Source organism: Saccopteryx leptura, chromosome 7 (assembly GCF_036850995.1).
Source record: "Saccopteryx leptura isolate mSacLep1 chromosome 7, mSacLep1_pri_phased_curated, whole genome shotgun sequence".
Lineage (NCBI taxonomy): Eukaryota > Metazoa > Chordata > Mammalia > Chiroptera > Emballonuridae > Saccopteryx > Saccopteryx leptura.
In genome coordinates this window covers 57920225-57934422 of record NC_089509.1, presented here as the reverse complement: position 1 = coordinate 57934422, position 14198 = coordinate 57920225, and the positions used below count along the sequence as shown (strand labels likewise).

Here is a 14198-nt window from a genome sequence, read left to right as displayed (position 1 = left end):
GCCACATAACATAAAATTCACAATTTTAACCACTTTAAAGTATATAATTTGATGCTTTTCAGTATGTTTATAATATTGTGTACCCATCACCACTATATAATTCCAGAACAGTTTCATCACTCCCAGAGAGAAGCCCCATACATGTTAAGTAGTTACTCTCCATTCCTCGCTTCTCCCAGCCCCTTGCAACAACAACTACTTTCTGTCACTAAGGATTTGCCTGTTGTGGGCATTTCATGTAAATGGGATCATACAATATGTGGCCTTTTGTGTCCAGCTTCTTTAGCTTATAATGTTTCAAGGTTGATTTTCAACCAGTGTACTGCAAGAATTTTTGAAACATGCAATACCTGACTATTTAGTTAGAGGCACTGACCTCTTTTCCTTAGATTGTCAAATAAAATAATGACAATATCCAGTACAACAATAGCTTTCTGGTGTGAATGAATCAAAATTCTACCTATTTTTTTGTCAGATCAGCAAAAAATATATTTTTTTGTTCTGAAAAATTATGGTAATTAGTTCATGTGTGCCGAGAGATGAAGAAGGTTCAAAATCACTGTTAGAGCATAAATCAGCACTTTACCAATGTTCTTAAATGATGCTCTTGGTGTTTGTTTTTTCACCATCCAGAAAACAAATTCTGCATTCTGGTTTTAATATTGGCCTTTAATTTACATTTTCACAAAACATATGTTGGTTATAAAATGATATTGAATAATTTTAATTTTTAAGTATACGTTATTTGTTTTTTAGTATGCCAGTACTGAGGTTGATGGAGAACATTACATGACCCCAGAAGACTTTGTCCAGCGCTATCTTGGACTGTATAATGATCCAAATAGCAATCCGAAGATTATCCAGCTCTTGGCAGGAGTAGCCGATCAAACCAAGGATGGGTAAGACCTTTAGATGTTTTTTGAAAACTAATGTTCTGCAATATCTAATTTAACAATGGAGAAACCATAAGTTTACCTATGACAATCTGGGATTTTAATATTAATAAGCCATATTTTTTCTTAAATTATCATAAAAACTGTTATTTATTGCCGTTATCAAGGATACTGGCATTTTTCTTTTTACTTTTTTGAAAAAAGTTACATGTGGAATGTCATATTTTATATATAATCTGAACAAAATTATTTTGTGATAACTAAGTATATTCCATTCATTCACTCATTCAGTAAGTATTGAATACCTACTATCTACTGCGTTCTAGGCACTGTTCGAATTACATCATTAATAAAGTGCAAAAATGAACAAAATTTAAAAGTAAATTATAACATGTTAGGAGGTTATAAGTGTTATGAAGAGCCTGACCAGGCAGTCGCACAGTGGATAGAGTGTCGGACTGGGATGCCGAGGACCCAGGTTTGAAACCCAGAGGTCGCAAGCTTGAGCGCGGGCTCATCTGGCTTGAGCAAAGCTCACCAGCTTGGACCCAAGGTCGCTGACTCGAGCAAGGGGTTACTCGGTCTGCTGTGGCCCCATGGTCAAGGCACATATAAGGAAGCAATCAATGAACAACTAAGGTGTCTCAAAGAAAAACTGATGATTGATGCTTCTCATCTCTCCATTCCTATCTGTCTGTCCCTATCTATCCCTCTCTCTGACTCTCTCTCTGTCTCTTTAAAAAAAAAAGTCTTATAAAGAAAAATAAATAAAGGAAGAGATTAGAGAGTGGTATTTATTATTCTTCATTTTTTCATTTATTTGACAAACATTTATTGAACAACCACCATCTGCCAGGCACTGTTGCGCCTTAGAAATACAAACAAAATAAAATGGGGTTCCTGGTGTTAAAAAGAAGCTCATGGTCTAGTGAGAGAATTAGTAAACAGCAGAAAAATGTAATACTTTGGGAATCAGGTGCTACAGTAGAAGTAGAACCCAGGAAAGTGTAGTCAGTCTGTTTGGGGTAGTCAGGACAGCATCTCAGAGGAGGTGATGCCTGAGCGAAATCTGGCAAGATGAAAGGAGCTGGCTGGTGGCCGGACAGGTAGGAAGGAGAATTCCGGAAAGGGAGCAGCAGTGACCTGAAGCAGCAAGGGACACACACATGAGAGTGGGGAGGTTGTATTACACGTACTTCGGTGTGGTTGTGGCGTTGCTTTGTCACTGTCAGAGTTGTGGTTGGATGGAGCTGGGGACCTTGTGTGCTAGGCTTTGACTGGATCCTGTAGGCTTGTGACTCTTGGTCGTAAAGATATTTTTAGCCTGGCAGTAAGCATATTGTACAGTTACTGAAATAACAAGGTGCATCTTAAGAGTGTCAGTTTACTCAGTTCAAGTGGAAAAAGCACACTTATTTTTATATAAAATCACATATGAGTGTATTATGGAGCAAATGGAATACTTGTATGAATTATAAAGAAAATTTCCCTTGCTTCATGAGTTCCAAGCTACATACCCAGGCCTCCAACAACCCAGGTTTTTTCCTCCTACCTGTATAGGTGCTTGTGTGAGAAACTGAAAACACTAGGCAATTTTTTTTTATTCAGATTTTTATTTATTTATTTTTTAATTAATTTATTTATTTTTTTGTATTTTTCTGAAGTTGGAAATGGGGAGGCAGTCAGACAGACTCCCACATGCGCCCGACCGGGATCCACCTGGCATGCCCACCAGGGGCGACGCTCTGCCCACCAGGGGGCAATGCTCTGCCCATCTTGGGGCATTGCTCTGCCGCAATCAGAGCCATTCTAGCGCCCGAGGCAGAGGCCATGGAGCCATCCTCAGCGCCCGGGCCAACTTTGCTCCAATGGAGCCTTGACTGCGGGAGGGGAAGAGAGAGACAGAGAGGAAGGAGAGGGGGAGGGTGGAGAAGCAGATGGGCGCCTCTCCTGTGTGCCCTGGCTGGGAATTGAACCTGGGACTCCTGCACACCACGCCGACGCTCTACCACTGAGCCAACTGGCCAGGGCCTTTATTCAGATTTTTAAAAATTTATTTTAGAGAAAGGAGAGAGAGACAGAAGGGGGAGGAGCAGGAAGCATCAACTCCCATATGTGCCTTGACCAGGCAAACCCAGGGTTTCCTACCAGCAACCTCAGTAACATTTTATCCACTGCACCACCACAGGTCAGGTGAGACAATCTTTAAATGTTATTTCCATATTTTAGAAAAATATTAGCTTGGAGTAGGACAAGACTTAAATGCAGTGAAATCTGTTTAGGAGACTATTGTTAATAGTTAAAGTAGAAATGTTGGTATCTATGTTCTTTGCGTCCAGGGTTAATATTGTATTCCCTTGTATTTTCCTGCAAAATCTAGCACAGTGCATGAAATAATCTTGGAAAGATTTTGTATAATTTATTGATGTCAGATATTGGGAAACTTGTATATATTTTGTCTCTAGTCTCTAAAGAAGTCAGATCAGCTGGTAAGTTATTGTGGTCCATTTAGTCATTAGACCAGGGGTCAGGAACCAATGGCTCGTGAGCCAGGTGTGGCTCTTGATGGCTGCATCTGGCTGGCAGACCAATCTTTAATAAAAATAATAATAACGTTAAAAATATAAAACATTCTCATGTATTACAATCCATTCATTTCCTACCGCTCATGTTCATGGTAGCGGGTGGCTGGAGCCAATCACAGCTGTCCTCCGGGACAACACCAAATTTTTATTGGATAATGCATAATGTACACGGGTCATTGTATGGCTTTCATGGAATTACATTTTAAAATATGTAGTGTTCATGGCTCTCTCAGCCAAAAAGTTTCCTGACCCCTGTATTAGACTCTCAATAGTGCTTAAACAATAAGGCATGTGAAAATTAATTATATTTAATCAGAGTGCTTTCTTCAAAATGATTAAAGATAGCATATACATTTAGCTCATTTAGAAATAATAAGAGGCCTGACCTGTGGTGGTACAGTGAATAAAGTATTGACCTGGAATGCTGAGGTCACCAGTTCAAAACCCTGGGCTTGTCCGGGATGCTTCCCACTCCTCCCCACCTCCTTCTCTTCCTCTCACTCTCTTCTCTAAAATCAATAAATAAAATCTTTAAAAAAATGACCAGAGTATTTATTGTTATTAATTTGGTCTGAGACCTCTTTCCAGAGTATCCATGACTTTTCAGATGCTTTCTTTTGTAACTGTCTGGTGCATCTCAGTAGTGTATCCTTTTTTTTTTTTTTTTTAATTTATTTATTTTTTACAGAGACAGAGAGTGAGTCAGAGAGAGGGATAGACAGGGACAGACAGACAGGAATGGAGAGAGATGAGAAGTATCAATCAGTTTTTCATTGTGCGTTGCAACACCTTAGTTGTTCATTGATTGCTTTCTCATATGTGCCTTCACCGTGGGCCTTCAGCAGACCGAGTGACCCCTTGCTTGAGCCAGCGACCTTGGGTTCAAGCTAGTGGGCTTTTCCTAAACCAGATGAGCCCGCGCTCAAGCTGGCGACCTCGGGGTCTTGAACCTGGGTCCTCTGCATCCCAGTTCGACGCTCTATCCACTGTGCCACCACCTGGTTAGGCAGTAGTGTATCCTTTTTGAAACTTCACTGAGTGGTTCTCTCAGGTCAAGTGGAATCAGTGATTTACAGTGGCCAGAGTAGAATAGATAAAAAATGTGTTTTGGTTAGTAAAGAATCTAATAATGTTGCATAGTATTTACTTAAAAAAAAAGATTCAAAATAATCTGTTTCTCTTTTTAAAAGGTAAATATGTTCTATTTCAAAATTTAAAAACTTCTTGAACCTTTTTTCTCTTGAGTAAATGAGATTGGGTAGGAAATCTGATTCATAGTTATGTCAAAAAAATTATAAGGAAGTTTATGAAACAATTTCTAAAAGCAGAGAAAGATCGAATTTTCTAGAAATAAAGGGATTCTAAACCGCCTCCTGTTCATGAGTAGTCCTCAGAGGTTTCTTCTGAACTTGCTGAAATATAATACAAACTGAGTGAGTTTGTATCTGCGTTTTCCTGGGAAGAAATCCCAGGTTTTCAAAAGGGTCTGTGACTTCAAAAAGGTTGAGTCATTGTTGAACTTTCCTTAATACTTTTATTGTTTTTTAAATTAATTAAATTTATTGGGGTGGCATTAGTCAATAAAATTATATAGGTTTCAAGTGTGCATTTCCATGTATCTGATCTGTCCATTGCATTGTGTGTCCACCACCCAAAGTCGGACAATCTTCTGTCACCGTATATTCAGCCCCCTTTACCCTTTCCTGCCCCTACTCCCCTCTCGTACCCATCATACTGTCTGTGTCTGTGAGTTTCCTGTGTTCCACATATAAGTGAAATCATATGGTTCTTAGCTTTTTCTGACTGACTTACTTTGCTTAGCAGTATATTCTTAAGGTCAATTCATGTTGTGCAAATGACAATATTTCATCTTTTCTTATGGCTGAATAAGTATTCCATAGGGATACATGTACCACATCTTCTTTATTCAGTCACCTTTTGAAGGACACTTTGGTTATCTCCATGTCTTGGCTACCATGAGTAATGCTGTAATGAGCATAGGGGTGCACATATGGTTGTGAATAAATGTTTCGAGTTTTTCAGGTAGATCCCAGAAGAGGGGTTGTTGGATCATATGGTAACACTATTCTTAATTTTTTGAGGAACTGCCATACTGTTTTTCCATAGTGGATGTACCAGTTTACCGTCCCACCAGCAGTAAATGAGGATTGCTTTTTCTTCACAACCTTTTCAACATTTGTTATTACCTGCCTTGTTGATAATAGCCATTCTATTAGGTGTGGGGTCATATCTCATTGTAGTTTTGATTTGCATTTCCCTAATAGCTCATGAAATTGAGCATCTTTTGATATATCTGTTGGCCATTTGTATGTCTTCTTGGGAGGAGTGTCTGTTTGGATCCTATGCTAATTTTTTAACTGGATTGTTTGCTTGATGTTGAGTTGTGTGAGTTCTTTATATTTTTTGGATATTAACCCCTTGTTGGAACCATTATTTGTAAGTATCTTCTACCATTCAGTTGTATTTTTTTGTTTGTTTTGTAGACAGTTTCTTTTGTTGTACAGAGCTTTGTAGTTTAATATAGTCCTATTCATTTATTTTTGCCTTTAATTCTCTTGCCTTTGTGGTCAAATTCTTAAAATCTTCTCTAAGAGAAAAGTCCATAAGTTTAATACCTATGTTTTCTAATATGTAATTTATTGTTTTAGATGTTATTTTGAGGTCTTTGATCCATTTTAAATTAATTTTTTTGTACACAGGGACAAATTATAATCTAGTTTCACTCTTGCATGTGGCTTTCCAATTTTCCCAGCACCATTTATTAAAGAGGCTTTCTTTTCTCCATTGTATGTTTTTGGCTCCTTTGTCAAAAATTATTTGCCCATATGCATGTGGTCTTATTTCTGGGCTCTCAATTTTGTTCCATTGGTCTGTGTTTCTGTTTTTCTAGCAGTACCATGTTGTTTTGATTATCGTTGCTATGTAATATAACTTGAAATCAGGTTGTGTGAAACCTCTGGTTTTGTTATTTTTTTTCTGGGGATTGCTTTGCCTATTCCATACCAATCTCATGTGGGTTTTTGTTGTTCTACTTTCTTTTAAATGTCATTGGGATTTTGATGGGGATTGCATTAAATTTGTATATTGTTTTGGGTAATATGGACATTTTAACTATGTTGATTCATCCAGTCTATGAACATGGAATATCTTTCCATTTCATTGTGTGTTTTTCAATCTTTTTAAACAATGCTTTGTAGTTTTCAGTGTATATGTCCTTCACATCCTTTAAGTTTATTTCTAGGTATTTTATTCTTTTGGTTGCAATTGCAAAAGTAATTGTTTTTTTTTATTTTTTGAAACTCTTTTGTTAGTATATGGAAATACAGTGGATTTCTGTACATTGATTTTATGTCCTGCAAGTTTACTATATTTGCTTATTTCTAATAGTTTTTGGTGGAGTCTTTAGGGTTTTTTATATAAAAAATCAAGTCATCTGCAAAAAGTGACATTTTTACTTCATTCTCAATTTGGATGCCTTTTCTTTCTCTTGTCTGATTGCTTTGGCTAGTACTTTCGATATCTTTAATACTTTAATTCAAGTGAATGTATTTGGTAATATTTAAGTTAACCTGTCTTCATTTAACATTTAAGGAAAATGAGGCCCAGAGATGTTGATTTACTTGCCCAATAACACAAAATTAGTTCTCTTAATTTTCAGTTCATTTTTCTTTTTGCAATCATTTTAAAAAAAGGTATTTTCTTTTTTTCCTAAAAAGGTATTTTCTTTCTTTCCTTTCTTTGTTTCCATCCCTTTCCCCAAGGCAGTGATGAAAGATTAGAATTATTTTTTCAGCCCTCACGAGGTATTTTTTGGTACTAATGTAGTTTTTTGGTGATGAGTTCTATAGGTATTTAGCTTGAAATAGCACCACATAATATTGTTTATAATCATGCAAGACCAAATCTGAATTAATAGGAATAGTATTGACAAGTTTAAGTGATCTAGTTAAGTATATGGGAAAAGCATGTTTAAGAGTGGTCAGTACTATGACCTGTTTTGCTCTGGCCCTCCTGACCCCACCTCTTGTTTTCTTTTTTTGTTTTCTTTTCTTTTTTTTTTTTACAGAGACAGAGTCAGAGAGAGGGATAGATAGGAACAGACAGACAGGAATGGAGAGAGATGAGAAGCATCAATCATTAGTTTTTCGTTGCAACACCTTAGTTGTTCATTGATTGCTTTCTCATATGTGCCTTGACCTTCAGCAGACCAAGTAACCCCTTGCTTGAGCCAGCGATCTTGGATCCAAGCTGGTGAGCTTTGCTCAAACCAGATGAGTCCGTGTTCAAGCTGGCGACCTCGGGGTCTCGAACCTGGGTCCTCCGCATCCCAGTCCGACACTCTGTCCACTGCGCCACCGCCTGGTCAGGCCCACCCCTTGTTTTCTTAGCATGTGAATTGCCCCCTCTTCCTCCTCTTTCCTATTCCCTTTCTTCTAATAGATAGTGAAATAAGCAGAAATGTTTTGATGTAGGTACTTGCTTTGGAGAGTCTTATAAGAAGAGCATTGTATGGTATAAATAGCATGATAGGTTGTCTAAAAGTAAAGCCATTAGCCAAGCAGCATTTGTGAGACTGTAACTTAAACTTTGAAGTTCTGGATGTATAATGAAAAGCAAAATGATCTTATGCACTAAATGCAGATCTCAAGGACTATTACTGTATGATCTAATCTAAAATATTTAGACAGTTGCTTGTTTGAATCTGTAACTTCTAGAACCATAGTTTCTACATTTAGCTCTAACCTGGAGGTTCTATTCTATGATGTGGAAAACTATAGTTTTCCTCACTTTTACTTTTTCACAGGTGTTTTTCGTTAATATTCCACACGCATATTGAAGAATCTTTTATGCAGAAACTTGGTTGTTTTAAAAAAATTACAAATTATTAATATTTTAAAGTTTTATAGTATCCACTTAGTAAATTAAAAAGGAACCTTGTAAGAAAATTTAGAAACACATAGCTTCATAAAACTAGTATTTCAAAGTTATAAAATGATATAAAATGCTATATGTTCTTTGTAAAATATCAAACAGCAAGTATGGTATCCTCATTAAAAGAAAAAAAAAACTATTACAGTATAAACTAAATAATGATTTTTTTCAACTCCACAGTTAGTGGCTTGCATTTTTTTACTGCCAAAGTCTTGAATTGATCCTTCTAGCGATAGGGAAATTCATGGTAGGATAAATGAAAAAAAGCTTTAAAAATTATTCTGGAACATGCTTGCTTTATGTTATCAGATAAGCAGATTATTTCTTGCTTTTTGAAAAGTATTGTTACATTATTATATATTTTTACCTAAAAATAGGTAAGCATATCAGAAATATCCCATTTCCTCCCAATATTTTATGAAAAATTTCAAACATTTTAGAAAATTGAAAGAATTTTACAGTGAATACCCATATACCCCACTACATATATTCTACCATTAACATCTTTCTATACATCTTTTCTCATGTATCTATTCTTTCCATCAACCCATCTTATTTTTTAATACATTTTTAAAGTAAATTGCACACACTAATACACTTCTCCTTAAACATTTCAACATGGATATTGATTGGGTTTTAATATTTGTTCTGAGTTGTTTCTTTAGATGTAAATTTTACACACAGTGAAAAATGTAAATGTTTTTTAATTGAATTTATTGGGGTGAACTTGGTTAATAAAACCATACAGGTTTCAGGTGTACAGCTCCATAACACATCATCTGCACACTGCATTGTGCACTCACTGCCCCAAGTCAGGGCTCTTTCTGCCACCATCTATCCCTCCTTCCCCTCTGGCAATCACCATACTGTTGTCTGTGTCTGTTTTTTTTTTTTTCTTTTTAATTTTTAAATTTTTAAAATTTTTTTGTATTTTTCTGAAGCTAGAAACAGGGAGGCAGTCAGACAGACTCCCACATGCGCCCGACCGGGATCCACCCGGCACGCCCACCAGGGGTGATGCTCCGCCCATCTGGGTCATTGCTCTGTTGCATCCAGAGCCATTCTAGCGCCTGAGGCAGAGGCCACAGAGCCATCCTCAGCGCCCGGGCCATCTTTGCTCCAGTGGAGCCTTGGCTGCGGGAGGGGAAGAGAGAGACAGAGAGGAAGGAGAGGGGGAGGGGTGGAGAAGCAGATGGGTGCTTCTCTTGTGTGCCCTGGCCGGGAATCAAACCCCAGACTCTTGCACGCCACGCCGATGCTCTACCACTGAGCCAACCGGCCAGGGACTTTTTCTTTTTATGTGCTTAATCCTTTTACCTTTTTTACCCAGGTTCCCAACCCTCCTTCTCCTCTGACATCTCTGTCAGTCTGTTCTCTATATCTATGAGTCTCTTCTGTTTCTGTTTTTTGGTGGGTTTTTTTTTTTCTTTTTTTTTCTTTTTTCTTTTTTTAGTGAGAAAACGAGAAAAAGAGATAGACAGGAAGGGAGAGAGATTACAAGCATCAACTCATAGTTGTGGCACCTTAATTTTTTATCGACTGCTTTCTCATATGTGCCTTAACTGGGGGGCTCTAGCTGAGCCAGTGACCCCTTGCTCAAGCCAGCAACCTTGGGCTTTAAGCTAGCAACCTTCGGCTCAAGCCCACGACCATGCGGTCATGTCTATGATCCCAAGCTCAAGCCAGTGTGAGTGACCCCGTGCTCAAGCTGACGAGTCCACGCTCAAACCAATGAGCCCTCGCTCAGGCCGGCGACCTCGGGGTTTTAAACCTGGGTCCTCAGAGTCCCAGGCTGATGCTCTATCTGCTGTGCCACCACCTGGTCAAGCTCTTTCTGTCTGTTAAAGATACATTTGCTGAGTTTTAACAAATGTTCACTTATTTTTTTTATTGTATTAAACTATATATAACATAAAATTACCTTTTTAACCATTTTGAGTGTACAATTCAGTGGCATTATGTGCATTCATATTGTTATACTGCCATCTCCACCACCGATCTCCAGCGCTTTTCCATCTTCCCATACAAAACTTCATTCCCGTTAAACAGGGAGTTCCCTTTCTCCCCCAAAACTCAGTCCCTGCTAACCACTGTTCTGCTTTGTAGCTCGTTAATTTGACTATTCTAGGTATAAGTAGAATAAGACTATATTTGTCTTTTTGTGTATGTCTTATTTCATATAGCATACATAATATTTTGAAGAGTCTTTCATGTTGCAACATGCATTGGAATATCACTTCTTTTTAAGGCTAAACAATATGGAGTGACTTATTTTTAAGTTGTTGATGCTTTTCTGTTTCTTAATTAACTTTTCTTTCTTCAGATAAATCATTCTATATAATAAAGGTAACTGAGTATTGAGGTTCGGCTGAATATTTCCCCAATACCTTCTTGTAATGGTTTATTTACTGTAGATTCAAACACTTTTCTGTTTCCCAGCCATAAGTTAAAATTGGGGAGGAGTGAAAGGAATTGAAGGCCGGAATTGGGAGTCTTTCACTGGGCCCACTGAGTTGCTGAATGTTTTAAGGCAGATTACTTGACTTAGACTCTTCTAAGCATTCCTCTGGCTTTAAGGTTGCATGAATATATAATTTTCCTTTATGAATATACTGATAGTCAAAATATAGATATTTAATAAAGTCCACAGACTTTATATGTTTTCTACAAAGGGCTACTCAGTTGGAAAACTACCCAACAAGAGTCTCAAATCTGCAGGGGCAGGATGTAGGTAACTGCTGATGAGCCCTGTTTCTTGGAAGGAGGCAGTTTCTGCTTGACTCCAGGGGCTGGTGCTATTTGGCACCAGAAACATGTTGCCCAAGCTTGCAATTTATCAAGAAAAACTAGGAAACTGGATATTTGTTTGAAATCTTGTAATTTCTGAATGCTGGCAACTAATATAACCAAAAAAATACTTTCATGCCAAGGAAAACATGTGAGCCAAATTCATTCTGCCAGCTGACCTTTTATGTCCTTTGCTAGTCAAGGCAACATTCTTTGGCTTCTTGTAAATATAGAAAATTTTACTACTGAGCATGAAATTTTTTTTTTTTTTTTTTTTACAGGAAGGGGGGAAACAGACTGACAGGAAGGGAAAGAGATGAGAAGCATCAGTTCTTTATTGTGGCACCTTAGTTGTTCATTGATTGCTTTTTAATACATGTCTTTATGGGGTGGGGCGGTGGGGCAGTGGGGCGGTGGGGCTTGCTATAGCAGAGTGAGTGACCCCTTACTCAAGCCAGTGACCTTAGGCTCAAACCAGTGACCTTGAGCTTCAAGCCAGCAACCTTTGGGCTCAAGCCAGTGACCTTGCGCTCAAGCTGATGAGTCCACACTCAAGCCAGCGGCCTTAGGGTTTCAAACTTGGGTCGACTGTGTCCCAGTTCAATGCTCTGTCTGCTCCGTCAGGTGAAATGTGTTTTAAAGCTACATGTTCTGCATTTTATTGTAATTGTATTTTATTTTTTTTATTTTTATTTTTTATTTATTTATTTTTTTTACAGAGACAATCAAAGAGAAGGATAGACAGGGACAGACAGACAGGAATGGAGAGATGAGAAGCATCAATCATTAGTTTTTCGTTGCTCATTGCACACCTTAGTTGTTCATTGATTGCTTTCTCATATGTGCCTTGACCGGACCGTGGGCCTTCAGCAGACTGAGTAACCCCTTGCTCAAGCCAGTGACCTGGGGTCTAAGCGGGTGAGCTTTTTGCTCAAGCTGGCAATCTCGGGGTCTTGAACCTGGGTCCTCTGCATCCCAGTCTGATGCTCTATCCACTGTGCCACTGCCTGGTCAGGCTGTAATTGTATTTTTTATATATATATAATTTTTTTTTTTCCTGAAGCTGGAAACGGGTAGGCAGTCAGACAGACTCCCGCATGCGCCCTACCGGGATCCACCCGGCACGCCCACCAGGGGGCGACGCTCTGCCCATCTGGGGCGTTGCTCTGCCGCAATCAGAGCCATTCTGGTGCCTGGGGCAGAGGCCAAGGAGCCATCCCCAGTGCCCAGGTCATCTTTTGCTCCAGTGGAGCCTCGGCTGCGGGAAGGGAAGAGAGAGACAGAGAGGAAGGAGAGGGGGAGGGGTGGAGAAGCAGATGGACGCCTCTCCTGTGTGCCCTGGCCGGGAATCGAACCCGGGACTTCCGCATGCCAGGCCGACGCTCTACCACTGAGCCAACCAGCCAGGGCTATATAGGTTTTTTTTGAGAAAGAGAAATATCAACTTATAGTTGCTTTAACTTTACGAGTATGAGTGCATTGACTGCTTCTTGAACTTGACTTGACCTGGAATTGGACCTTTAGGCTCAAGCTGGCGACCTTTGGTATCATGTGGACAATTCCTTAGCTCCAGCCAGTGACCCCGCACTCAAGCTGACAAACCTGTGCTCTAGCCAGCAACCTTGGGATTTTGAACCTGTGACCATCCACATTTTGGATGGATATTTTAACCACTGCACCACCACCTGTCAGGCTATAGATTTCTTTTTTTTTTTTTTTTAATTTTTTTTTCTTCTGTATTTTTCTGAAGCCGGAAACGGGGATAGACAGACTCCCGCATGCGCCCAACCGGGATCCACCCAGCACGCCCACCAGGGGGCGACGCTCTGCCCACCAGGAGGCGATGCTCTGCCCCTCGGGGGCATCGCTCTGTTGCGACCAGAGCCACTCCAGCGCCTGGGGCAGAGGCCGAGGAGCCATCCCCAGCGCCTGGGCCATCTTTGCTCCAGTGGAGCCTCGGCTGCGGGAGGAGAAGAGACACAGAGAGGAAGGAGAGGGGGAGGGGTGGAGAAGCAGATGGGCGCTTCTCCTGTGTGCCCTGGCCGGGAATCGAACCCAGGACTTCTGCACGCCAGGCCGATGCTCTACCACTGAGCCAACCGGCCGGGGCCTTTTTTTTTTTTTTTTTTTTTTTTTTTTTTTTTAAATAATGCTGTTACTTGGCTACTAGTCACTTAGCAGTAACAGCAACAGGGTATGAAATCTTTGCAGCAAGTTTGCTATGGAAGTAACTCTAAACTAGCACATGCTAGCTCTGTGAGATCATTCAAGGCTTCACTGTAATTTTGACCACTGGTTAATTTTACAGCCTTGAGTGTTACAGGACACAGTAAGTTTTAGTTCCCCCCTACCTTTGTTTTAAATTTTCCTTTAGAAATTTTATTATTGATATTTCAAACATACCTTAAATAGAAGAGTGTAGTGATTCAATATACTCATCATCCACTTTTAATAACTATTAAAATAATTGTCAACATTGTTTCATTTATACCTTCACCCATTCCTTCACACTGTATTAAAGGCAGGTTAAATGTCTGATATTTTCCCTTTCTTTACCAATTTTATATTTTCTTCTAGGTTGATCTCCTATCAAGAGTTTTTGGCATTTGAATCTGTTTTATGTGCTCCAGATTCCATGTTCATAGTGGCTTTCCAATTGTTCGACAAGAGTGGAAATGGAGAGGTGACATTTGGTAAGGAAAAGAAAAGATTTAAGTGATAAGTGAAGTTAGTGAGGCTGGTTCAGTCTTTAATTGCTAGATCTAGTAACTGCATATAGATTGCTGTTTATGAGTTAGTAAGTGAAGTCTTACTTTCATAAGAGGATTTACACAGATAAAATAGAAATGGTTTTATTTTCTTCTAAACATTAGACTATTACAAAAAATAAAGGAATCTAGGAATGCCATTACTTCAGCTCACTGAGTCACTGACACTTTCACATACCTAAAATAGGTGGTGTAAAATTTTTTGTTCTGGA

At 39.1% G+C, this 14198-nt stretch overlaps 1 protein-coding gene and 1 non-coding gene across 4 annotated transcripts in view; one reads left to right on the top strand and one right to left on the bottom strand.

The window, feature by feature from the left end:
* SLC25A12 (solute carrier family 25 member 12) overlaps window positions 1–14198 on the top strand; it is a 209209-nt gene that overhangs the window by 131466 nt on the left and 63545 nt on the right. For all 3 annotated transcript variants that reach the window (XM_066346580.1, XM_066346581.1, XM_066346582.1), the window contains exons 3-4: window positions 757–899; window positions 13796–13911. In XM_066346580.1, coding sequence (XP_066202677.1) covers window positions 757–899; window positions 13796–13911 — 259 coding nt within the window. The remainder of the gene's footprint in view (window positions 1–756; window positions 900–13795; window positions 13912–14198) is intronic.
* On the bottom strand, window positions 12553–12628 carry TRNAA-GGC (transfer RNA alanine (anticodon GGC)). Its single transcript has one exon. It is a non-coding gene; the product is annotated as a tRNA-Ala (tRNA).